The sequence below is a fragment of the Musa acuminata genome, chromosome BXJ2-7 (assembly GCF_036884655.1).
Source record: "Musa acuminata AAA Group cultivar baxijiao chromosome BXJ2-7, Cavendish_Baxijiao_AAA, whole genome shotgun sequence".
Lineage (NCBI taxonomy): Eukaryota > Viridiplantae > Streptophyta > Magnoliopsida > Zingiberales > Musaceae > Musa > Musa acuminata.
The window spans coordinates 11,573,370-11,599,964 of NC_088344.1; the positions used below are offsets into that span (position 1 = coordinate 11,573,370).

The following is a 26,595-nucleotide window of genomic DNA, read 5'->3' on the forward strand; positions in this document are numbered from 1 at the left end:
GATGGATGAAGAAGGGGGGTCGAGCGGCCACGTTGGGACACTGTGTCCTTGGAAATGACATGTACTGTGGTGATGGGTTACAAATAAGTGCTGGTCTCGGAAATGACACGCCAGCTTTACAGGTGCCACCGACCGAGGCGGTGGGCAATGATACAACCACTGCTCGTTCTTTTTACAGGACACGGGTCGCCGCTCGCTGCGTCGTCGATGGTGGTGCCGCCTGCGCCCGGTCTGACAGCGAAGCCAAAAGGTGGGCTCCAATAATTCCTCTAGACCGCAGGGGAAGAGCTGCGTTGGCCAGGACCGATTCGCCCCTGAAAATTTTGCCGTGGGACCAGGAGAGTGGGTCCCGCTCAAAGCAATGAACCGTTCAGACGTGTGGATCCCACATTTGATAAGATAGATAGAATCGAAGCACAGGAAAAGAGATGTCATCCTACACCAACAATCAATTGCGGGAATCATCTGATAACAATGAGTTGCACATCAAGAACAAACACCTTTGCCTGTCCTTGTTACAGCTTAAATATGGCTCAGTATTTATTCGACTCTGCTCCGTTATGAGGCAAGAAAAACAATAGCTCAAATTGCAGAGAACTTTCAACGAAAAGTTTGGAACACTTTGGTTTTAATAAAACCAGCAGGGATGGACGTTTGATTGCTCATTCTGATTGCACTTTGGTCATTGACGATCCCTGCAAGTATTTGAAGGGCAGAATCAGCAAAAGCCTTTGCGGTATGACTCACAACAAAGAAACAAGACTCCCATCACCGAACTTGAACCAGCATACCTATCTAATCGAAGCAATCAAGGGAACAACAAATGGTACGTACAAAACACATTGCCTTACTGGACGCCGCTCCACCTGGCCCAGTCAACAAATTGCATTCCCCCGTAGATATTGTTGGCGAAGCGAACACCGACTGTGAAAGCCATTGTGATGGGTGGGCTTTGCTTCGCTAAAGATGAAGCCTCAACCAGGCGTTCTAGGCCATTTATGATCTGGTAGCGAGTATTCGAAGAAACCGCAAGGAACACACCTGTCGATCGGAAAGCAGCCTATTAAGCTAACTAAGCTTGATCCAAGGGAAAAAAAACTCTGATAAAAGCTGTAAGTATTGATGACAGATAAAATACACTACTAAGCCATATTAGTTGACCAGACAGAATGAGATGCATGACTACCGGCTAAAGATGCATGCTAAACCAATTAGTCATAGGATAAAAACCAACTGTTTGATGCTGATATCCCTTGACTAGGCAATCCATCAAATCATGAAACCATTACAGAACTTTTGACATGAAACCTGTTAATTAGATGAGTATTTTTTGTTAATGAATTGTGGATGCCACATTACTCACGGTTCTAAGCCTCCTGAAGAAAAGGGTTCTGGCTTAGAGCCAGTAGTTCATAGTGGAAAAGTCTTATGGCACAGATGCAACTGACAGGTTGCCAGGTTGCAGCCTTATGGCACAGATCAAATGTGCAAAAAAATCTAGAAGCCCTAAAGAGATCTAAAGATTCCAAAGGGCTATGGATTTATTCAAGCAATTATGACCAGATGCAACTGACAGCATCTCTTAAAACTTAATGGCCAATGTGAAGCTTACATAAATACCACAAGCGGTCTTTCTAATGATCCGGATGCATATGTCAGATGCAGAGGCATTTTCCAAATTTCCAGTATCTTCTATTGAACAGATGAAAATGAGATAGGGGAATAAATAGGACACAGGTAGATAGATACACATGGGACTTGTGTTTCACTTGTGGGTATGTGATACGTCATAGAATATGAAAAAGAAGTCATGAAAACCAAAATTGTCGAGTTGGATGGTATCACCTCAGTTGGTGTTTAACATCCATAATATATATACTACATACATGCATGACCAGCAGATACATATCTAAAATGAGAGAGAAATGTCCAAAATGATTTGTGCAGGGTGGATACGAGAGTTCAAGTAAATCTGAAACAAAATCACTTTCTTTGTCACACATATGTTGGATGCATATAAAGACCTCGCTACATGGAAACAAAATCACTTTTTTTGTCACACTTAATCTTGGATGCATATGTGGACCTCACTACTTGTAGCAGAAAGATTTGCAAAGTTCAAGATTAACACTATATAGTAATTTTGTCGAAGCCATACCCCAGAGAGCAGCACTTTCAATCAGCGGTGGAACTGGAATATCTTCTTCTGTTTTCTTTACAGTCCTGTACACAATAAAAAACAAAATCTGTTGTGAACCGAAGGTTTGAGATACCATACAAGGTTATTGGATTCAGACAACAATTATGCACCACAAATCTGCAGCACGCAAGTGATGTAGAATACTTGCAATGTTGCATTTATAGTTCAAATTTTGTGATATACCATACATTTCCTCAAACCAGCCTATAAAAATAGATTTCAAAGAATTTTCTTTTGTGGGAAGCTCCATCCTAACAAGAAGCTCCATAATATGTTCACTACACCAATTGAAAGAAGATCTAGCTCATATTTCAAGATAAAATTGACATATTGGAATATTTTTTTGATTCCTGTACCTCTCCATTTCTATGAGTTAGGAATATATGCTAGATAATCCAAATAGCTCCATAAAATCACCACATTTTCACATACACCATTGTCAAGGCATATACCTCTTACCTTTTAGCACAGTGGCATCATGATCCTCCAAAAGCATGAAATTATAATAAATAAAAGAGTGACATTTAAAAGATAAGATAAATAACAGCCTTTTTGCAGCAACGTAACATAAGATAAACAGGAACAAAGCAGCTGACCTTTTTGCGGTCATAATGAAGTTTGCAATTCCTTGCCCTATGAGGCCACATGCAAATCCAACTGAACCATATAATAAGCCCTGCATCCAATACATGTAAGAATTACTGTATAACAAGTAACAGCAAGGAAACTGTGCCACCAAGCCATCTAATAATCAATCAATACAGAATGAATATAAAAGTATGAGAATGTTGGAAACAGTCATCATCAATACCTTATAAAAATAAGTCGCAACTCGCTGTTGGACTGAAAATTTGCATCCTGGTCTTTCAGCTTCAAATACACTACATTGAACGTTCAAGTTGCTTAACAACAAACTTTGGTCATTTGTCTCAGAAGAAACAAGCTTAAATACAAAGTTACAAGAGACACACAGCAACATGATAAGCAAACTGATTACTAAGAAGTTGATCTAAACATAACAAAAAGATTGAGCCCTTAATGTGGACAAATGATATAAAACTTCTGGCTTTCAGGTAATAATTTATTTAAGTTCCCATAAGATAAATTCCAACCAGATGATCATTCATTTTATTTGCATTTCATAACATATATGATAAGTCAGTCTAAGCAGATCTAACAATTCAAATGTCACATTACCATGATGTCATTGTTAAAAATACCACAGAAATTCATCTTCTCATGACATTTTATATGATGGACGAAAGATAGCTTCCCTTCTTGGGTAACTCAGTCCAACAAAACTCTAGCCTAAACTAATGGCTTGTTACTATTAGCAAACAGTTCTACCTTTGCAATGAAAAAAAAACAGAAGAAAAACACCAGAACCTAATTACCTAGGGACAGTTATATAAATTCCTCCCACCACAGAACTCAGTTGAGGGTAACATCTCTAAATAACTTAGGGACAATATGTAACCTCTCTTATTGCTCCTCTCTAGCCTTCAACCGTGATAAGGCATATTTTGGACCTCGGCCACGTCATCAGCGAACGCGGGCTCCCGAGACACGCACCAGGCGCCACATCACACCCCTGCAGATTCAGCACAAGTGGCCGCCTTCCTCCCACATCCCGCCGAAGCCCGTACAAGAAGGCGTTCACTCGGCAAGTCCTGTCCCGAAAAGCTCGGGACGGCACCGCATAGCGTCGTTCCATGCATACCAGACTGTCACGGACAAACTTCTCAACAAGATGTTGGATGTAATGCTTATGTGTGTCCGTGTCTTTTGGGCATGTTCATGCCTTGTACAGCATATAAAGGGGCGGCCGAAGGCTTCAAAGTCCCATTTGAGTTAGGTTGGTGGCCTCTTTAGACTTGTAAATAAAGGTTGTGTCATGTGGACACGTGCGAGAGCTTTTCGGTCTGTAATGGACCATTTTACCCTTGGTTGTGCCACTGTTCAGAGCTTGTAAAGTCTGTTTGTAATTTGCATTGTCTATGAAGTGTTTTTCAGAGATGTTTGCTTGTGGATCCCGATTGAGGCGTTCTCTCTAGCCCGTTCTCTCTTTTGTTGGTCCTAAGGGACAATGGGAGACTTCGGGGAGGCTGACCTTTGCGGACGGACACGCAAGGGTGCCGCACGACTTAGGCAAATCCAGCTAAGTCCGTGTCATATGGTATCAGAGCGGGACAAGCACTCATAGATACACTTAGTATGCAAACGTGGGGGACCTAGCGGGACTGCGTTGAGGGCAGTCAGCACACGCGCGACCGTTTGGGGGAAAACGGGCATGGAGATGTAGGGAAAAGGAGTCGCTCAGAGGAGCGGGCATCTGAGATTGGCATTCAGAGGAATGACCAACCCTTCGCGCAAGAGGCACCACGAGAACAGGCAAGCTTGGAAGAATGTGGAGCGCACAAAGGTTGGGATGGCTGAGTTTGAGCTACGGCTCAACGTTGACAACTATACTTGATGGTGCTCTAGGCAAGCGAGGCGCTTGACAAGAATGAGACCATGCAAGGTAGAATGAGTTGCTCAACGACCAAAAGAGTTATGCAAAGCTCACAGAGGTGAGGGGAATTGCTAACTCGAATAATTTGGTACTCATGCATGGGCTTGTATGCGGACGACGGAATGTTCGTGGCCATCCCAAGGCGACCGAAACTCGGCGCCATGGAGCATTGAAACTTTCTCTTCGGCATGTGAAGGATACGTCCGTCGGAGGCTAAAGTGTGCAACGAGTTCAGCATGTTGCTAGGCCTTGAGGGGTGCAGCGGGGGCTATATTGACATGGAGTCGCAATCTAGCAAGTGCGTTTGCAGGAGGCAGAACAGTGCACAGTTTGTTCAGCAGATCGGAGTAGTCCAAGGGGATGGTGGTCTCCGAAACGAAGAGAGATGTTGCTCCAACGGGATAGTTATCCAGGAGGGATAAGTCCCGGCTCTCCAGAGGGAGAATCATGTGAGACGGACCTCACATGTTGAGGAGGAGTACCTCAACAAACAACAACTCCACGAAGCTCGATGGACTGAGCAAGCGGCGAGGAGTCGTCGCATGATCTCGCTTGAGAGAATGCATTGGTGGATGCATTGCGAGATCAAGTGGGGGAGCGACCCAAAGCAACTTAAATGAAGGCACACTTGGAGTCGATGTGGAGATCGGACTCAAGGGAGGGCTGACCCGTGGAATGGTGGGCGCGAGGGCCATCATCAACTCAATGTGAGAATGAGGAGCGGAACAACTTGGGTGTAACTTGGCGAAGTACTCAAGCCGCATGAAGGGAGCCAGCATAGAAGTTGGAACATGGAGCAGAGGCACAGTGCTTTCCTTAGACAGAGGTCAAGGACATGAACTCTTGCAGAGGCAAGAGTAGGATCATGTTGTTCCATGGGTCTTTCATTCCGACGGAGCGGACTCATCTTGCATGGTGCCAAAGACGAAGGGAGCTTCGGGGCACATGCACCTTATCTCGGAGGAGCATTTGATGAAGGAACTAAGGCGACTCAATTTGCGGAGGCGAAGTTGAGTTCAGAAGGCCTTAGCACGGGGCAAGAGGACGCAGAGGCGGGTACTCTTGAAGAATATGCCACAGTGTTGTCATTCAAAGTTGCCATGAAGGAAGCGGTGCGCAACGGAGATTGTGCTGGTAGAGGCAGAGGCCCAGGATCCAGACAATGGTGCACAAATTACAGTGAAATCGGTGGACTTCGGGAGCTACTAGGCGACGGACTGTCCTAGAGCAGTGCTTCATCTAGGTGTGACCCAAGAGTGGGTGGATGAAGGTCGATTGCCAAAGGAGCGAACAAAATCGAAGGTGGAGAAGACCCTGCGATGTATTGGCAGAGGCCACACATGGAGGGTTCACAATTCGAGTTTATTCCACAAGGATCAGAATGCAATAGAGATGTCACCAGGAGGCGACATGGTGCAGCGGATCGTGGTGGAACAGTTCGTGGCAATGCGATACACACGACTTAGTCCCGTGAGGGATGAGATCATATGGAGGTATGATCGGGAGCTACTGGGAACTCCGCTTTAGTGAACAACACGACGGCAAGAAGGGCTATGGATTCAAGGAGTGAAGGCCATGGTACCGCAGAGGCGGGTCTTCCGTGCGTGCATCGAATTTTACATCGGATGAAAACCTTGGTCATCAACATATGGGGGCTGGGTTCCACCAAGGGAAGAGTTCGGATGCAAGTACCAGTGAGTCCCATGAGAGGGACTTGATCATGCAGAGGTATGATCGAAGCAGCTGGAGAGTTGGACTGCTCCAGAGCTCATATTCGCTTAAGGGAGCCCGACAAGTCAGATGACAAGGTCAAGTAAACGAACGTTGCTACCAAGGAAGCTAAGGAGAACAGAATCGATGCAAACCCTACAATGTGATGGCAGAGGCCATGCATGGGAGTTGCAGTCTGTCTTTCCATCGACCAAACAGACTGCTTGGAGAACACAGAGGTGTTGAAGCAGGAGGTCGAAAGGGGCGAGGAAGCGACGACGAGTCCAAAGGGACTTAGCTACCCAAAATCAAGCATCAGTCAGAATGGAGGTGGACTCAGAGGAGTGCCACGGAGACATATCTACTGATCGTGAAGAAAAGGGATGCAGATGCGAGGCGACGGATAGTAGGGCCATGGGCATGGCAGCGCCATGGTACCGCAGAGGCGGGACATCCGTGAAAGTCATTGATCCCTTGCTCTCACGGAGGGAGAGCGCTTGGTCGTGAAAGGGGCCGAGGAGGTGGAGCATGCAGAGGCAATCTCCAAGTACCGAGACAAGGCTGAAGGGCAGAGGCCAAGAAACTTCGTAAGACCGGTGTCAACAAGTTTCTCATCAAGATAGCCGTAAGTGAAGGACTTCGGGTCATGCAAGAGTGCACGACCAAGGAACGAAGCAGGCAGTACGCGGTGCTGTACCTTTGCTACTCAGTGGAGTAAGCGGCAGGGTTGATGGAGAAGACGGTACAATCCCAGAGGCGACCTCATCTATCAGAGAATTACTCCAAGTTGGGGTGAAAACTTCCTGCATTCCAGAAGTTCAATGGCATTGAGAAGGTGAATCACAGTAGCTAACTCAACGCAAGGAGTGCAAACACTTCAAGTGCTTCAGAAGTGTGAGCAAAGAGCAGGCGAAGGCCAGTAACCAGCTCGATGCATGAAGTACAACCTCGAGGAGGCGGGCGAAGTCAAGTAACCTTTGCCTTCTCAATCCTTAAGAGAATGGGCGAAACCGAGTACCCCAATTCTCTTATCTATCCAGCAGAGGAGCTCTGCACAAGTTCAAAGACCCTTCGAAGATAATGGAAGACAATAGTTGTCAAATCCTCACCAACGGTGATCAGTGCTACTGAGAGTAGATTGTCCGCTTCATTTCCCAACGAAATGCCAATCGAAAGCGGAAGTGATGCGAACCTACTTGGATGCGATAACTAACTGAAAGAAGAGTCAATGAGCAGATTTTGTGAAGGAAGGACCCAAAATTTCAGAAGTTTGCGAGGCGATGCTCGTTAAAGCTCCAACAAACATCCACCCAGTTCAAGTAGCATGTGGAAATTTTGAGAAACTGGCGCAGTAAGGATGGTCTTTTCCTTCATTTGGTGGATCCGCAGGAATCAACGAGGATCAACACAACTCAGCCAACCCCACACCAGAGTCAGAGTCATTGGCGAGTTGAAGTAGCATGGCGGATCAAAGGTTCGACTACTCAAAAACAGCAGCGGAGAGCAGCTGGGAGCCAGGAGGCGCATTGCAGCTGGAGCAGAAGATTGAAGACTCAGCAAAGGCGAAGAGTTGCAGTGTTTACAAAGGCTTCGACGAGGACGTCGAAGGGATAAGTGGGGGAGAATGTCACGGACAAACTTCTCAACAAGATGTTGGATGTAATGCTTATGTGTGTCCGTGTCTTTTGGGCATGTTCATGCCTTGTACAGCATATAAAGGGGCGGCCGAAGGCTTCAAAGTCCCATTTGAGTTAGGTTAGTGGCCTCTTTAGGCTTGTAAATAAAGGTTGTGTCATGTGGACACGTGCGAGAGCTTTTCGATCTGTAATGGACCATTTTACCCTTGGTTGTGCCACTGTTCAGAGCTTGTAAAGTCTGTTTGTAATTTGCATTGTCTATGAAGTGTTTTTCAGAGATGTTTGCTTGTGGATCCCGATTGAGGCGTTCTCTCTAGCCCGTTCTCTCTTTTGTTGGTCCTAAGGGACAATGGGAGACTTCGGGGAGGCTGACCTTTGCGGACGGACACGCAAGGGTGCCGCACGACTTAGGCAAATCCAGCTAAGTCCGTGTCAAGACGGCGGTCGCACGAAGGTACGAACTCGCCACTCAGGCGAGGTCGACCGATACACCAAATCCGTGTACGATCGATCCTCGGACAACAGCATAAAAGCTCCCGGCTGACATCTGGCCAAGGAGAGAAAGAAAAAGGAGAACAAAACCATTGACTTAATCTACGAGGGGCCTAAGTCGGGAATCTCTCGACCCGGGTCTGTGTGCAGGAACTCGGCAACCCCCCAAGCCGGCTCAACCCTGCACTCGAGACACGACCATCTCGATCTCTAATCCAGCTCGGTCTTGGCATTTCCTCCAATGAACCAAGAGACGCGCTCCCGAGCGTCGGGAACTCCGGACATCGACGCGTGGACCAAGCCGTGCTGACTCCTTGGCCACGACATGTGAGTTCACCAACATTTTGGCGCTAGAAGGAGGGCCGATGTTGCAGGAACGTCCCGAAGGAGAACCACCTAATGTTCACCTCCTTTTCAGGCTCGGAGAGAAGCCCCACCCTGTTCCCAAGGATGGCGGCATCCCGACGTCGACGCCGGATCGCTACTGGCGCCTGTTCAACGATCCAGGACTCTCTCCTCCTAGAAACACTTTAGGACCCTCGGTCGTCTCACCCAAGGTGTTCCTCAGCTTAGCCAAGCAAGTACAGGCCTTGACGGGGATGATGCAAACGGTCGTCCCGCTCATCCCGTAGATCGTACAGCTAGCGGCTCTCCTAACCGACCCAACACCACAGAGGCCGAACACAGAACAAGTCGGGATAAGAGAGGCCCGAGAGCAGACAACCTCAAGAAACCTCCCCGAGCATAGCACGCCTGCATCCCGTAGAGTCGTACCACCGGTCCAAGAGCCCGATACCTTATCATCGGACTTGGCCGATGACTCATTCAGGGTCCAGTTGTCTGTGGTCAACCGTCGCTTGGATGAGTTCTAACGTGAATTTCTAAAGTCGCGCGGCGAGGATGGGGAAAGCGACTCGGGAGGATCCCCTTTTGCTCAAGAAATACAGGACAAGCCCGTGCTGCTTAACTTCAGACTTCCGACATTGGAGACGTACGACGGCAGTTCCGACCCAACGGAACACGTCGTCGCATTTCGAGCTCAAATGGCCCTTTACGGCACTTCCGACGCCCTGATGTGTCGGGCGTTCTCGACCACCCTCAGAGGATCCGCGCAGGCGTGGTTCAGCCGACTAAAGCTGGCCTCAGTCTCTTCTTTTGACCAGCTCGCAAGGGAGTTCGAGCAAAATTTCCTGGCCAGCGTGCGACCCAGGCCTTCCATGGCCACACTTCTCGCATTGTCCCAGTGCGATGATGATCACTTTCCTAATTCGTCACCCGCTTCGCCGCCGAAATCCGAGGGTTCCCGGACGCTCATCCCTCCCTGATCATGCAGGCATTTCTAATGGGCTTACGACCCTCAAGGTTCTTCTGGTCGTTAATCGAGAAGTCGTCCTCAACCATCCCCGAGATGCTCCAACGCGCCAATCAGTACGTCGTCGCAAAGACCCTAGTGGCGAGAAGACGCGAAGATAGCAAGAGGCCGAGGGTGGAAAAAGCCCGAGGGGCAATCTCGGGATCGTCAACAGCGCAGCCCCGCAGGAGGCCCGACCGGCCCGAGCAGCTACTCCCGAGACCCCCACCTCCGCCTATGAACACTTCTCGTACCGAGATCTTTCTCCAGATCAGGGAGAAAGGACTTTTACGACAACCCAACCCCTTGAAAGCTACTCACAAGGATCGATCTAAATATTGCATGTTCCACCGGGATTACAACCACAACACGGAGGACTGCCATGACCTCCGAAATCAAATTGAGGAGTTGATCCGAAGAGGTCACCTCGAGCGCTACCTCAAGGAACCAAGAGAAGCATCGCCACACCCCGGGGGCCCCGTCGAGAAGCAAATCGATGTCATCATCGGCGGAGCGGCTTCTGGCAACAGCAACACAACGGCGAGGAAGGCCAACGCACGCTGCGCGGTGGAGAAGTGCCCCAAACCTAAATCCGAATCTGAAATCACCTTCGGAACCAAAGAAGTCGAATGCTCCCACCACCACGACGTTTTGGTGATCTCAATCCAGATCGCCAACTTTCGAGTGAAGAGAGTGATGGTCGACACCGAGAGCTCTGCCGATGTGTTGTACCTCGACGACTTCAAGAAGCTCGGCCTAACTAACGAAGACCTCAACCCCATGGCGTCGACGCTTACCGGATTTACGGGGGACTTCATCTCCTTGCTTGGGACCACTACCCTCCCTGTTACTATCGGGGAAGAACCGAGAGCCAAGACGACAATGACCACCTTCATGGTAGTCGATCTCCCCTCTGCATATAACGTCATCTTCGGCCGCTCGGCACTCAACAAGTTGAGAGCGGTGGTCTCCACCTACCACCGAGCCATCAAGTTTCCAACGTCAGTAGGAGTCGGGGTGTCCCGAAGTGATCCTAGGGAGTCGAGGCGGTGCTATCTGACGACAGTCGCTCTCCCGAAGAAGTCGCGACCCCAGCAAGCCCTGGATCCCTGTGAAGAAGCCAGAATACTGGCACACCCGGGACCAGCTGAACAGCTCGTCGAAGTCCCCTTGAGAAGGGATCGACCCGACTTGACCGTAAAAGTCGAAACGACACTCACCGAAGCGAACCAACTCCAGCTCATCGATTTTCTGAAGAAGAACGTGGATGTATTCGCATGGTCCTCGAAAGACATGCCCGGAATCAATTCGGAGGCAGCCCAGCACCGCCTCAACATCCACCCCGAAGCACGACCTATGAAATAGAGGCCGAGGAAGTTCGCCCTCGATCGACAAAAGGCGATCAGCAACGAAATAGACTACCTTAGTGAGGCTGGGTTCATAACCGAGGTGAAATATCCCTGGTGGCTGTCGAATGTAGTCCTTGTTAAGAAACACAACGGAAGCTGGAGGATGTGTGTCGACTACACTGATCTTAACCGAGCATGCCCTAAAGATTGCTATCCACTCCCGAGAATAGATCAACTGGTAGATGCCATAGCAGGTTACGAACTCCTCACATTCATGGACGCATTTTTAAGCTATAACCAGATCCGGATGGCACCGCAAGACTAAGAGCACACTGCTTTCATTATCGACATGGGAGTATATTTTTACAAGATGATGCCTTTCGACCTAAAAAATGCCGGGGCAATGTACCAGAGAATGGTCAATGAGGTGTTCAAGCAATAGCTCGGCAGGAACATAGAGGTATACATCGATGACATGATTGTGAAGAGCAGGTCGGCAAGCACGCATCTGACCGATTTAACCGAGACCTTCCGGATCCTCAAGCGATTCGACATGCGCTTAAATCCTTCGAAGTGCGTCTTTGGGGTTCGTTCTGACAAGTTCCTCGGGTTCATCATCCATCATAGAGGAATAGGCACCAACCCGGAAAAGGTTCAGGCCATAATAGAGATGCAGCCTCCACGCTCGATTAAGGAAGTGCAGCGCCTCACTGGAAAACTGGCAGCGCTCAACAGGTTTGTGTCACGTTCAGGAGACAAATGCCTCCCCTTCTTCCGAGCTCTCCGGTAGGCCGACAGCTTCACATGGACCCCGGAATGCGAGGAAGCTTTCAAAAAGCTAAAGGCGTACCTCGCTCGATTGCCCTGACTCGCATCACCCGAGCCGGGCGAGATCCTCGGCCTTTACCTGGCAGCCTCAACATAAGCAGTCAGCTCAGTGTTAACCCGGGAAGCGCTATCGACACAACAACCTATCTATTATGTCAGTCACATTCTCGCTGGGCCCGAGGTATGGTACCTCCCGATCAAGAAGTTGGTCCTCGCACTGATAAAGACGACGCGAAAGCTGTGACCATACTTCCAAGCCCATATAATCAAGGTGATAACCGACCAACCCCTGCGACAAAGCCTCTCGAAGTTCGATGCGTCAGATCGGATGCTCAGGTGGTCGGTCGAGCTCGACGAATTCGACATCCAATACGCCCCCAAGACGACCATAAAGCCCAGGTATTGGCTAACTTCATCTCCGAACTAACCCCCGAGGACCATGTTGTTGAATAGGGACGTAACAAGCACGCATGGACCTTGTATGTGGACGGATCGGCAACCGCTGAGGGAGCACGGGCCGGACTCATCCTCAAGAGCCCCACCGGAGAAACCTATGAACGGGCGCTTCGGCTACGATTCAAGGCCACCAACAACGAGGCCGAATACGAGGCGTTACTTCACGGGTTGCGCCTTGCCCTGGAATGCATGTGCGCGACCTTGAGGCCTTCAGCGACTCTCAACTGGTGGCGGGACACATCAATGGGAGCTACGAAGCCCGAGACCCAAATATAGCGCTATACCTAGCTGAAGTGAGACAGCTCGCCAACCGCTTCGACCACCTCTCGGTTATAAGGATTCCTTGTGCACAGAACGTGCAAGCCAACGCCTTAGCCAGGTTGGCCTCCGCTCATAGCCCGGGAGGAGCTCCTTCAACAACCGAGTCCCTCACGGCCCCGACGGTGCCGACTCGGGACATCATCGGGACCGAGGTCACCCCGAATTGGATGGAGGAAATCCTCTGCTTCAAAAGGAATGGGACGTAACCCGACGACCCGACAGCCACGCAACGACTAAGACGAGCCCAAGCCTGGTATTGTGAGATCGGCGGAAAGTTGTACCGAAGAGCCTTCTCTCAACCCCTCCTACGCTGCCTCGCACCACCTGAGGCTGAGACGGTCCTCGCCAAGCTCCATGAGGGCATCTATGGGGAGCACATCGGCGGCCGAACACTAGCCTTCAAGGTCCTCAAGCAGGGATACTATTGGCCGACCATGCGCCAAGACGCCCTATCATACGTGCAGCGATGCCAACAATGCTAGAGGCACGCCCGGTTACAGCACCAGCCCGCGGTCCCCCTCACCGAGATGGATGCGACCTGGCCTTTTGCCCAATGGGGCCTCGACCTCCTCGGGCCTTTCCCCCAACGTTAGGGCAGCGATGCTTCCACATAGTCGGTGTCAACTACTTCACGAAGTGGGTCGAAGCCGAACCCCTAGCATCCATCACGGAAAGACAAGTCCAAGGCTTCACGTAGAGGAACATCATCACCCGGTTCGGGATCCCGAAGGCCATCATCACCGACAATGGAACCCAGTTCAACAACATAAAGTTCAAAGCCTACTGTCAGTCTTACGGAATACAATTAAAGTTCAGCTCGGTTGCATACCCCCAGACCAACGGCCAGACCGTAGTCATGAATCGAGCAATTTTAGAAGGCCTTAAGAGGAGCAGTGATTTAAAAAGCGTTAGGCGCAAAAAGGCGCCACGGTCCAAAAACGCCCGAGGCGCTAGGCGCTCGCTCGAGCGAAGTGAGGTGCTAAAAATTAATAATATTAAAATTAATAGTATTAAAATCAAAATAATAGTGTTATACTGTATACAGTTAACAGTATACAGTATAATAGTATACTGTATACTTTTAATAGTATACTGTATACTGTTAACAGTATACTTTCGATTTCGAAAGAGAAGAAGCGAAAGAGAAGAGAAGAGTGTAAGGGAAGACCGAGGGTGCTGAGAAAGCGGAAGCGGCAATGGCGAGTGACGGCAGTGGCAGCGGTAGCAACAGTAGCAGCGAGCAACGGGAGCGGCGAGCGGCGACAGAGGCAGCGACAGCAGCAGCAGCGGTTGCGGGAGCGACGAGCGACGACAGGGGAGCGGGAGCGACGAGCAACGACAGTGGCAGCGGTAGTGGTAAAAGCGAGCAGCGGCAGCGGCAACGAGAACGACGAGTGGCAACAGTGGCAGCAACGAGCAACGGGAGCGGCGAGCGACGACAGCGGCAGCAGCAGCGAGCAGCGTGAACGGCAAGCAGGGTTAGGGTTGGGGAAGTCGCGCTGATATCGGTACTTTAGTTGGTTCGATTGAACCAACTAAAGCATTGGAGACCGAACCAGACCTAAACCACTGGTTCGATCGCCTGGTTTGACCCAGGTGCTCGCCCGAAGCGGCTGGCGCCTGGGCTCGGGCAAGCGCCTAGGCGGCGCCTCTTTGAAGCGCGTCACCTGGAAATGAAGCGAGGTGCTCGGGCCTAGCCTCACCTCGCCCGAGCCCCTAGGCAAGCACCCGAGCGCCTTTTTAAATCACTAAAGAGGAGGGTGACGAGGGCTCTCGGAACTTGGGTAGATGAACTCCCTAGCATCTTGTAGGCACTACGAACAACTCCCGAGATCACTTCGGGGGAATCCCCGTTTAGTTTGGCATTCGAAACCGAAGCAGTCCTCCCACTCGAGATGGTATTCCCAACTTGGCACACTGACGCTTTCGATGAGAATAAATCCGAGGAAGGCCTAAGGATTAATCTTGACCTCCTCGAATAAAGAAGGGTCGAGGCGCACGTACGCTCTCTGGCGTACAAAAAGGCCACGGCCCGACTCTACAACCGCAGAGTCCGCCCGCGCCAATAAGCGACCCGACTCGAGCAAGAGGGAAGCTTGCCCCAAATTGGGAAGGCCCCTACCGAGTCAGCGATGTGGTCCGAGAAGGGACTTACCGCCTCGAGACCATGGGGGGGAGCCCCCTACCGAGGACTTGGAACGCATCAAATCCGAAAAAGTTTTACCCCTAGAAAGGTTGAGTTGGGATTCGAAGAAAGACAATTTTCATTAATAAAAAAAGGTGTGCATACTACGATTAGGGCATTACCGCCCAAAACTTGACCCGACCAAAACAAAAGAAAAATTACACCCCTTAGTTCGGGGGAGCCTCCGGGCTGTCATCAAAGGAGACCTCTACGGCATCTTGACGCCTTGATCCTCCGGCAGATCGGTGAAGAGGTTCGACTCCAGCTCCAGGTCCGGGTATCTCGTGCGAAAACGAGCAAAGGCAACCCGATATCCGAACTCATACATCACTTGCCCCGACCTCTGCAAACCGAGTTCAAACCCGGGAGACTCCTTGTATTCAACAATCGCCTCTTTGATCGGGCACCCTCAGGCGCTCCTCCTTCAAAGCCTCCTCAACAGCCTAGGAAGCAGTCCTAGCGGCCTCGACATCCCGAGAAAGAGTCAACAACTCGTCATCCAGCGTCCAAACGAGGACCCGACTCTCCTTCAGCTCGGCCTTCAGACGGCTCACCTCGGCTTCCAACTCCGAGGCACGCTGTTCGGCCGCGACCACGACTTCCGGACCGGGCCCGCTTTTCAGCTCCTCAACCTCTTGACAGAGGCTAGAGTTGGCTTCTCCCAAGCGCTAGATCACCCGATCAGCGTCGTAGACACGGTCGATCAGCGCCATGGTATAATGCTGACCCTGCGTAAAGATTAGCGTCAGAACCCGTAGGCGGATAGAAAAAAATGGAAGAGGAACGCCTATACTTACCTAGACGAGAGATTTGGCCACCCGATCCATCAGCACTACGGAAGGAGAGCCGTAGAGCTGATTCCAACACCGGATGAAGCACCCCTCGGGAGAACTCCTGAGCTGCCGACCCGTCGGACCAGATCCGACTCTTGGTTTGGAGGGTCGGCCACCGCGAGGCATAGGGAGCTCCCGCCTCCACCTCTAGAAGGTCAACCATGCTTAAGGCCTGGAACAGCTCGCCCTCGGAACAAGGTTGGAAGCAGCACAAGTCCCGCATCGACTTCAGGCGGGTTGATGCTTTCCCCAAAGGGTCATCCCCAGATGATCCAACACCCCCTTTCCCTCTCGTCGAGCCCTCGCCTGGAGGGGCAAACCCCGCCTTAGGAATCCCCGGGGCCGCCCTCTCGCGGGCCGCCGAGCCCTCGGACATCTTCCGAGTTCCTGTCTTCGCCCTTTTCTTCGGTGGACTCGCTCCCGGCGACCCCGACTTCTTCTTGGGTGCCCCTCTTCGAAGCATCCTCAGTGCCCGAACTCTCCAACTCCCGAGACGGTTGCGTGGCGACCATGGAACGAGATATCCCTTTCAGCGCCTGAAGGTTCACCATCTCTGTAAACAAAGAGTCGATTAGTCAGCCGCACCAAGAGCAAAGTAAACGTTCCAAAACGTAAAGGCGACCGCACCCCTAGGGGCTGGGCTTAGTCCAGCTTCAATCAGCCACTCCTCGGTCATTCTCCTAATTACTTGAGAGGAAGACAAAATCTTCCTTAAACGATCCACATTCTCGGTCTCTCCATCAAAAAGAAATAGGGGAACATTGTTGATGGTTCGAGAAGTCCATCCAACGTTAAATCCCCACCCCCAACTACAACTCATAAAAAAATAGCAAGTTTTCCACCCTTTGTTATTGGATGGCGCATCGCTGATCTTGAACCCATCGCGGGCGGTTTGGTAGTACCCTCCTCGCCCCTTGCATAGGTGAAAGGAGGCCAGGAAGAGCGTCCGAGTCGGCTTGATTCCCGCCCCACGACACTCCCCGAGGAAAGCCACTATGTAGCGCCAAGAGTTAGGTGCCACTTGGGACAACGAAATCCCCCACCCGCAAAGGCACTCCTCAATGACGGGATTCAGAGGAAACCGTAGCCCCGCCTCAAGGGCATCTGTGGTTAGCCCGAACCCATCGGGAAACGAGTCGTAAGGACGCTGACCAAAAGATGGAGCATGGAGCCCATAGCTCCTCGGGATATAGTAACGATCCCGAATCGGACCTAAGAGTTCCTCGGTCACCACCGAGTCTACGTCATGCCACAACCTCATTGTTTCGAGGGCGAAAGAGGCCTTTGTGTCCTCTGGGGGGGGGACGGGGACGTCGCCCAAGGACGAACTAATTACCTCTATCCTAGCGCTCCCAGAGGTCAACTCATGGACCTCGGGAACCGACCGACCCGAGGAAGAAGAGGAGGAAGACGAAGACATCCCAACCTCGAGGTTAGGAGGAGAGATCTGAAGCGTGGAACAGGAGACTGGACAGTGTTACAGCGACCGCTCCAGAAGAGACTTATAAAGGAAGGACTCCTTGATACCGGGGAGGGTAAAAATGCAGAATGGATTTCCAAATAACACCGATGGAAAATTTGTTCAGATAGAAAATGTCACAGTAGATAAGGAAGAACTGATACCAGAAGCACTAACGAAGCAGCTTAGATAAAAACGAAAAGTAGCTCACCACCAAGTTTAAAATCGCAATGGGATACAGAAAGTTCACCACCCAACGGAAATTAAACGAGGATACAGAACTAGAAAATAAAAGACTCACCACTCAAGGACGCATCCAAGAGATATAGAGTTTAAGGGGTTCTCTAAGAACTTCTGCCCAGATATCATCAGTTTCTAAAATCCTTTCTAAGTCCTAAACACCAAAATAAATACTAGTGCATGAAACAACCCTTCATGCATAGGGAATTTCGAAATTAAGTGTTTACAGCTACTAACCAACTATTTTAATGCACTCATTGGTAATGAAGAAATGTTCACAGCTGCCAACCAACTCCTTTAATGCATTCCTTTGTCTTGAAGAAAAGCACCTTGAAACAGCTTTAACTTTGTGCAGAGAATATGCTGATGAGCTGTCATATTTGAGTGTGCTGAGATAAAGATTATGAGGCATCATTATTGACTAAAAAAGATACTAGATCATAATCATGGCTCATATAATCATATTGTAGTAAATTAGACACTCCCGTGTCAATCTCCCCCGGTTGAATGAGACTTGTCTTCAAGTCTTCGTTTGATTCATCAACATGATTATAAAAAGGACTCAAATCAGCCACATTAAATGTTGGGGATACTCCGTAATCTTCAGGTAGCTCTATCTCATAAGCATTTCTGCCAATTCTCTTAAGCACCTTGAATGGACCATCAGCCTTTGGTTTCAATTTTCCAAATTTGCCCGGTGGAAACCTTTCCTTCCTTAGATGAATCCAGACCAAATCACCTGCATTAAACTCCACATGTTTTTTGTGTTTGTTGGCAGCATGCATGCACCTCTCATTTTGCTTCTCAATGGTTGCTTTCACACCCTCATGCAGCTTCTTTATCTGCTTAGCTCTTTCATCAGCATCTCCACTAAATTGCTTTGTTGTAGAATGAGGGATTAAGTCCAAAGGACTAGCAGGATTAGCACCATAAACAACCTCAAAAGGACTCTTACCAATACTATGATGCATAGAACGATTGTAGGCAAACTCAATTTGTGGAAGAATGACATCCCATTGCTTAATATTCTTGCCAACATAGCTTCTAAGCAAATTTCCCAAGCTTCGGTTTGTTACCTCAGTTTGCCCATCGGTTTGTGGATGATGCGAGCTGCTGAAATTCAAAGAAGTACCCAGCTTCCTCCAAAGAGTTCTCCAAAAATGACTAACAAATTTTGAATCTCGATCAGACACCATAGTTCTTGGAATACCATGCAATTTAACAATCTCCTTAAAATATAAATCAGCAATATGAGATGCATCATTTGATTTATTGCATGGAACAAAGTGAGACATTTTTGAAAATCTGTCAACAACAACAATGATAGAATCCTTGTTCCTTTGAGTTCTTGGCAGTCCCAAAATGAAATCAAGACTCACATCCTCCCAGGGAGCATTTGGCACTGGCAATGGAGTATACAAACCAGAATTTTGAGTTCTTGTTTTTGCCAAATGACACACTCGACATTGCTTTACATGTCTTTCCACATCTCTAAACATCTTAGGCCAATAGAAGTTTGATTGAATAAGAGCTAAAGTTTTATCTCTACCGAAATGTCCACCCAAAACACCACCATGAGCTTCAGCCAGAATTACTTGTCTCAAAGAACAAGATGGAACACATAAAGCATTAGCTCGAAAAAGAAAACCATCAAAGATCGAAAATTGTTGAAAGGAACCTGATTTGCAATTCTGCCATATTGAGCCGAAATCCACATCATTCTCATAGAGATCTTTGAACGTCTCAAATCCAACAACTTTGACTTCCATTACTGATAATAAAGAATGCTTTCTGCTCAATGCATCAGCAACCACATTTTGAACACCAGATTTGCGCTTAATTGTAAAGTTATAAGATTGCAAAAACTCTACCCAAGCTGCATGCCTCTTGTTTAGCTTGTGTTGGTGATTTATGAACTTTAATGCTTCATGATCTGAATATAGCACAAATGGCTTGGCAAGAAGGTACTGACTCCAATGAGATAAAGCTCGATATATGGCATAGAACTCCTTATCATAGGTAGAGTATTTTCGTTTTGTATCATTCAGCTTTTCACTAAAAAATGCAATCGGCTTTTTATCTTGACTCAAAACAGCACCAATTCCCACATTAGATGCATCACATTCAATCTCAAACACATTATCAAAATTTGGTAGAACTAAGATAGGAGCTTCGGTCACCTTTCTTTTTAAAAGCTCAAAAGCATCATTAGCCTCATTAGTCCATTTGAATTTATCACATTTCAGACATTCGATGATTGGAGCGACAATAGAGCTGAAACTCTTGATGAATCTTCTATAAAAAGATGTTAAGCCATGGAAACTCCTCACATCATGTAATGAAGCAGGTGTTGGCCAATTGAGAATAGCTTCAACCTTACTTTGATCCATCATGATTCCATCTTTTGAAACAACATACCCCAAAAACACCACACTAGAAGTAAAGAAATCACATTTCTTTAGATTAGCATAAAGTTTTTGCTGCCTCAAAATAAGAAAGATCTCTTTCAGATGACTCATATGCTCCTCTTCACTCTTGTTGTACACCAATATATCGTCAAAATAAACTACAACAAATATTCCAATGCATGGCTTAAGTATGTGATTCATAAATCTCATGAATGTGCTAGGAGCATTAGATAGTCCAAATGGCATAACCAACCATTCATATAAGCCTTCTCTAGTTTTAAACGCTGTTTTCCACTCATCTCCGGGCCTCATTCTTATTTGGTGATAGCCACTCCTTAAATCAATTTTAGAGAAAATATAAGCACCACTCAATTGATCAAGTAAATCATCTAACCTTGGAATAGGAAAGCGATAGTCTACTGTGATTTTGTTGATGGTTCGACTGTCCACGCACATTCTCCAAGAACCATCTTTCTTAGGCACCAACAAGGTTGGAACTGCACAAGGACTCATGCTCTCCCGAATTAACCCCTTTTTCACTAATTCATCAACTTGCCTTTGAAGTTCTTCATGTTCTTTAAGACTCATTCTTTACGCAGCCTTATTAGGTAGAACAGCCCCCGAAATAAGATCAATGTGATGTTGAATGTCTCTCAAAGGTGGAAGGCCATGTGGAATCTCTTCCGGTATAACATCTTGAAATTCTTCTAGGATTGTTTGCATGATTTTCGGTGTCTCCTTATGTTGTTCGTTCTCCTCTACTACCATTAAGGCCAAAACATGACCGCCCTTGTCCAATTCATATCTGCATTCTCTATAAGAAATAAAAGCACTAACTTCCTTCTTTGGCGCACTGATTTCGGAAGGTTGTAATTGAGCTAAGATAATTTTCTTTTCATTCACTTTAAAAGAATAAGTATGTTTATAACCATCATACAACACCCTTCTATCATAATGCCAAGGTCTTCCCAATAGTAAATGACAAGCATCCATAGGGGCAACATCACACCACACTTTATCTTTATAATACTTGCCAATAGAAAATGAAACTAAACATCTTTTAGTTACCTTGATGTCATTTCCTTTTTGCAACCAACATAATTGGTATGGATGTGGATGAGGGATCATATCCAACTTCAGCTTCTGCACCATCTCCAAAGAAACCACGTTCTCAAAACTGCCACTGTCGATGATCACCAAGCACACCTTGCCAAGAGAAGTGCATTTAGTGTGAAACACATTTTTTCTCACCCAATTTTCATCGTCGGCCACATATGACACTTGTAAACTACGTTGCAATACAATAGACAAACCATGATCAGCATAAGTAATCTCTTCCTCATCATCATCGTATTTTGGTTCGTCGTCAGCTTCATCTTCGCCTCCATCACTATGATCTTCAACCAAAGTTACAATCCTCCTATTTGGACAATCCGAAGCAATATGCCCAAAACCATGACATTTGAAGCATTTTCGGCCACTTGGGGTAGAAGAATTAGGTGCTTTTTTGTTGCCAGCAGACTCTTCACCCTTTTCTTGCACCTTCGATATCACCTTGCTTTGGACAGTAGGCTTGGAACTTCCTCCTTTTGTGTAGCCTTCTTTTGAGCCATACCAAAAACTCTTTTCAAACTTCTGTTGCTTTTCAACTTTTAATGCCAGCTTGCTCACATCATTTAAAGACCAATATGGCTGTAGCTGAACAACTTTAGCAATCTCATACTTCAGACCTCCTAAGTATCTTGCAATTGTTTGCTCTTCCGGTTCCACAAGCTCTCCTTTTAACATCAAATTATCAAATTCTGCAGTGTACTCCTCCACACTAAGATCCTTTTGCTTGAAATCATGTATTTTGAGAAAGATCTCTTGTCTATAATTATCAGGTAAATATTTTCTCTTTAGCTCCCTTTTCATTTTCTCCCATGTAACGATCTTACTCTTCCCCTCACGTTCTCTTTGTTTCTTCAGATTTTCCCACCAAAAAGATGCATTCCGCCTGAGTTTGAGTGCCACAAGTTTGACCTTCTTTTGTTCTGGTGGTTCATGAAAATCGAAGATTCTTTCTACTGTATTAAGCCAATCGATAAAGTCATCAACATTTATTTTCCCTTCAAATTCTGGAATATCAAATCTGGGATTATATTTATTCTGCCACTCGTCTTGGACTTCATTTCTTCTCCGACATCTTCTTGACTCCCTCGGAAGATGAGGTGTTTCATCATCAGAAGTAAACTCTCGAGTGTCATTTTCATGCTGGTTGTGTCTACTTTGAAGTTCGTCGATTATTTCATTTTTTTCTTGTAGGCTACGCAGCAATTTTTGTAGCTGCAGCCTCAACGACTCAGCGTCATTTTCATGGTCGCCACCTTCACCAACTACATCTTTTCCATTCCGCCTTGCCATGATCTTTAGCCTATAGCTCTGATACCAAACTGATACCGGGGAGGGTAAAAATACAGAATGGATTTCCAAATAACATCAATGGAAAATTTGTTCAGATAGAAAATGTCACAGTAGACAAGGAAGAACTGATACCAAAAGCACTAACGAAGCAGCTTAGATAAAAACGAAAAGTAGCTCACCACCAAGTTTAAAATCGCAATGGGATACAGAAAGTTCACCACCCAACGGAAATTAAACGAGGATACAGAACTAGAAAATAAAAGACTCACCACTCAAGGACGCATCCAAGAGATACAGAGTTTAAGGGGTTCTCTAAGAACTTCTGCCCAGATATCATCAGTTTCTAAAATCCTTTCTAAGTCCTAAACACCAAAATAAATACTAGTGCATGAAACAACCCTTCATGCATAGGGAATTTCGAAATTAAGTGTTTACAGCTACTAACCAACTATTTTAATGCACTCATTGGTAATAAAGAAATGTTCACAGCTGCCAACCAACTCCTTTAATGCATTCCTTTGTCTTGAAGAAAAGCACCTTGAAACAGCTTTAACTTTGTGCAGAGAATATGCTGATGAGCTGTCATATTTGAGTGTGCTGAGATAAAGATTATGAGGCATCATTATTGACTAAAAAAGATACTAGATCATAATCAAGGCTCATATAATCATATTGTAGTAAATTAGACACTCCCGTGTCACTCCTCCTCCTTGAGGCGACGTTTGGGCTCCCCGAGGGAAGAGATGATCGCAGCATTTAAACCCGCCATAACTCCCCGGATCTCCCCAGATTCGCTAGCTTCGAGCTCGCGCCAAAGTCCATTCGCGATAGGAAATTTCCCGCCAGAACCTGCGTGACCCCCAGAGTTGCTTCGCTCGTTATGGCACGTGCGCTGTGGCACGTGGGTTTCGGTTCGCCGAGCAACAACTCGCCAAATCAGTCCAACCTGCGCCCGAGTTCAGTCGCTCGACCAACAGGTCCAGTCTTTGCCCGAGTTGCGCAGCTCCGTCCGCTAAGCAGCAACTCGTCAAATCAGTCCAACCTGCGCCCGAGTTCAGTCGCTCAGCCAACAGGTCCAGCCTTGGCCCCAATCGCGCAGCACCATCCACCGAGCAGCCTCTTAGCAAGATAGTTCAACCTTCGCCCGAGTCGAACAACTCCGCCAGCGTTTCCACTAGCCAAGCATGCCCCTAGCCCTTTGCACGGACCCCCGAGGCATACCTCGGTGGGGGGGGGGGGGGGGGGGGGGGGGGGTGAGGAGAAGTGATAAGGCATATTTTGGACCTCGGCCACTTCATTAGCGAACACGGGCTCCCGAGACACGCACCAGGCACCACGTCACACCCCTGCAGATTCAGCACAGGGGGTCGCCTCCCTCCCACATCCCGCCGAAGCCCGTACAAGAAGGCGTTCACTCGGCAAGTCTCGTCCCGGAAAGCTCGGGACGGTGCCGCATGGCGCCATTCCGCACATACCGAACGACGGCCGCATGAAGGTACGAACTCGCCACTCGGGCGGGGTCAACCGATACGCCAAATCCGCGTACGACCGATCCTCGAACAACAACATAAAAGCTCCCAACCGGCATCTGGCCAAGGGGAGAAAGAAAAAGGAGAACAAAACCACTGACTTATTCTACGAGGGGCCCAAGTCGGGAATCTCTCGACCCGGGTCTGTGTGCAGGAACTCGGCAACCCCCCAAGCTGGCTCAACCCCGCACTCGAGATGCGGCCATCCCGATCTCTGATCCAACTCGGTCTCGGCATTTCCTCCAACGAACCGAGAGACGCGCTCTCGAGCGTCGGGAACTCCGGACATCGACGCGTGGACCAAGCCGTGTTGACTTCTCAGCCACGGCACGTGAGTTCACCAATAAACTACGTCTTCTAAAATCATTGATCTCAAATTAACTCTACATTACCAATGTGTTTATTGACTTTGTCGGATATGTCCATAAAGGATTTTAACTTTTCGTGAATCATTCTTATTCTATAATATTGAATAGTATGAAACATTGATCTCGTCATTCTCATTTTGATTGCACCAACTTTCTGGACAACTAGTTTTCTAAATGCGCCAAATGTTGAGAAAACGTCTGCATTAAGAAAAACACTCTAAACGCCCTTCTGAATCATACTCATCACGCATTAACTTTTGAGCAATATCTTCTTCATTCCTTTTTTAAGTTTCTGAAACTCCGACTTTGTCTATCCATATTTTATTTACACAAAAAAGTTACACTCTGTACATTTGGTCTTAATCTTAATTAATCTAACACCTATTTGATAATGATGGTTATTTCCAAAAAAGTTATAATGTTTGTCTCTGTGGTCTTAGTTGGAGATTTTTGCTATTATATACCATGAACCAAACCAATGGTGCTGACAAATCATATACATATATTATGAGTGTCAACCTCTAGTATCCATAGAATAGTAATGCCTCCATCATATATATCACTATAGATGACTCAAAAAAATTATCAGAATAGATTTCTTAAAACGGATACGTATTAAAGATTATAAAGAGCTGACTTGCATTTCAGAAATAAAATTCACATTGTTTGCTAGATTGACAAACATGAATGCCAAAGTCATACCTGCTAGGAAGAGCTCCATAAGCACGTGCAACACGACCCAGTAAACTGTTTGAAGTAGATGTCTGTCCAAATCGCACATATGGTGCTAACATACCCACTAAAGCTACATTAACAACTACACCTACCAAAAGATCTGCAGCATACAACTCAAATTCTGCCCAGAAATCTTTGCCCCTCTTTTGGACTTCCGCAAAAGTTGCACAGCACGAGTCAATAATTATCTGTGTCATTCAAGAAAGAAAGAACATCAAGATTATATGCATGATACCAACTAACGATGACAGAGGACAAAATTAAGCAGACCTCAGTTCCAACTTTAAAGAGGAAAGATGGATCAGCAAGCATCCGGTTGCGGAAGATTGCACACGACTTCATTGCAACACCAATAGGCCAAACTGATGCCTTCCATTTTGTCACAAAAAAGGTTAAATACCTTTAACATGGAAATGTTGTTGTTAGACATGAACTCACAATTGAGAAATACCTGTAAATCCAAGTATCTGTATAGGAGGAGTTTCTGTATCCCACTTGCTTTTGCAGCCTCTAACATGTCAGAAGGAAGACGTGCACCACGAGCCTCTACTTCTTTAATCACCTCCTCGTACTTCAGCAATGGCCCAAACTCTTCTTCTTTGTAGTCATCACTATTGTCGCCATCATCGCCTCCACCTCCTCCAGGTGGAAATTTCCCGTTACCACCGGATCCATTGGGGAAATCCATACTGCCACTTCCATGATCAAGGTCTACACGATCGTCGGAGTCGATGTTCCCCGAAACCTTTTTGACAGATACATCACCGCACTCTTTTAAACTACTGAGATCCAAATGCCCAGAGTTTACTTCAGCGGAAGGCTGCAACTCAGATCTGATCCCAGCGTTAAGCTTCCTCTTCCCACAGCAAAGGTTACCTTTTCCAGCTCTAAAAGCAGTGACCAAGACAGTGACTTTCGAGAATAAACAGCGCTCAGGTGTGGGTCTGAGATTAAATCTCAATCCCTTAACCTCGAAATCCACATTTCTGCTTCGGCAACTGATAAGATTGGTTCCAAGGTAGCCTTCACCGGATGAACAACACAGCGCCATCCCTCGCTTTATATGTTCTGAATCACTTCACCGAACCCACTCTTGCTCAGGAGAAACCCTAATCTGCTCCAAGGAAAAGAAAGTTATAAAATGATACTAGAATCGGCTCAAAAAATTCTAATTACAAGAAAACAGATACAGATTGGTTAAGCATAAGAGTGAGTCGGAATTTTAACGAAAAAAAGAACAGAAAAAACTAATAAGAATCGGAATGAACAATCAGGCCAATGAAATGAGAAGCCAAGCAGGGAAAGAACAGAACCGATCGGAACTAGAAACAAAAATTGCTGAAGTTAAAAACAATATTAAAGATGATATGATGATGAGTTGGGAGTTTGGATTACCGAGAAGAGGGTTAGGGAAGAGAGGCGGTAAGCGGGAGGGAGGCGCGGAGCGTGAGGCGGCGAGGGAGGAAGAAGTGATTGGCCTCCAACGAAATCTTCCTCAGAGAGCCGCCTCTGGCGTGGTTCCAGTGAAAGAAGTGGGGCTTCAAGCCATGGACGGTCGAGATGGAAGGACTCTAACGTG

General features: G+C 47.3%; 1 protein-coding gene across 3 annotated transcripts; it reads right to left on the reverse strand.

Annotated features, from left to right (window-relative positions):
* Positions 1–429: 429 nt before the first annotated feature.
* LOC103991698 (protein RETICULATA, chloroplastic) lies at positions 430–26,561 on the reverse strand. 3 transcript variants are annotated; one of them, XM_009411227.3, is made up of 9 exons: positions 26,412–26,561; positions 25,468–26,130; positions 25,287–25,385; positions 24,984–25,204; positions 3,012–3,081; positions 2,797–2,876; positions 2,159–2,223; positions 847–1,041; positions 430–695 (listed from the first exon to the last, which is right to left on the reverse strand). In XM_009411227.3, exons 2-8 carry the CDS (start codon positions 26,065–26,067, stop codon positions 848–850), a joined length of 1,329 nt encoding a protein of 442 aa, XP_009409502.2. In that variant the 5' UTR covers positions 26,068–26,130; positions 26,412–26,561; the 3' UTR covers positions 430–695; position 847. The 3 variants fall into 3 exon arrangements, 2 of the variants coding, with proteins under 2 accessions (XP_009409502.2, XP_009409503.2); XM_009411228.3 differs by having other exon boundaries at positions 835–1,041; positions 26,412–26,557; XR_672231.3 differs by having other exon boundaries at positions 557–695; positions 792–1,041; positions 26,412–26,551.
* Between the last annotated feature and the right edge of the window lie 34 nt (positions 26,562–26,595).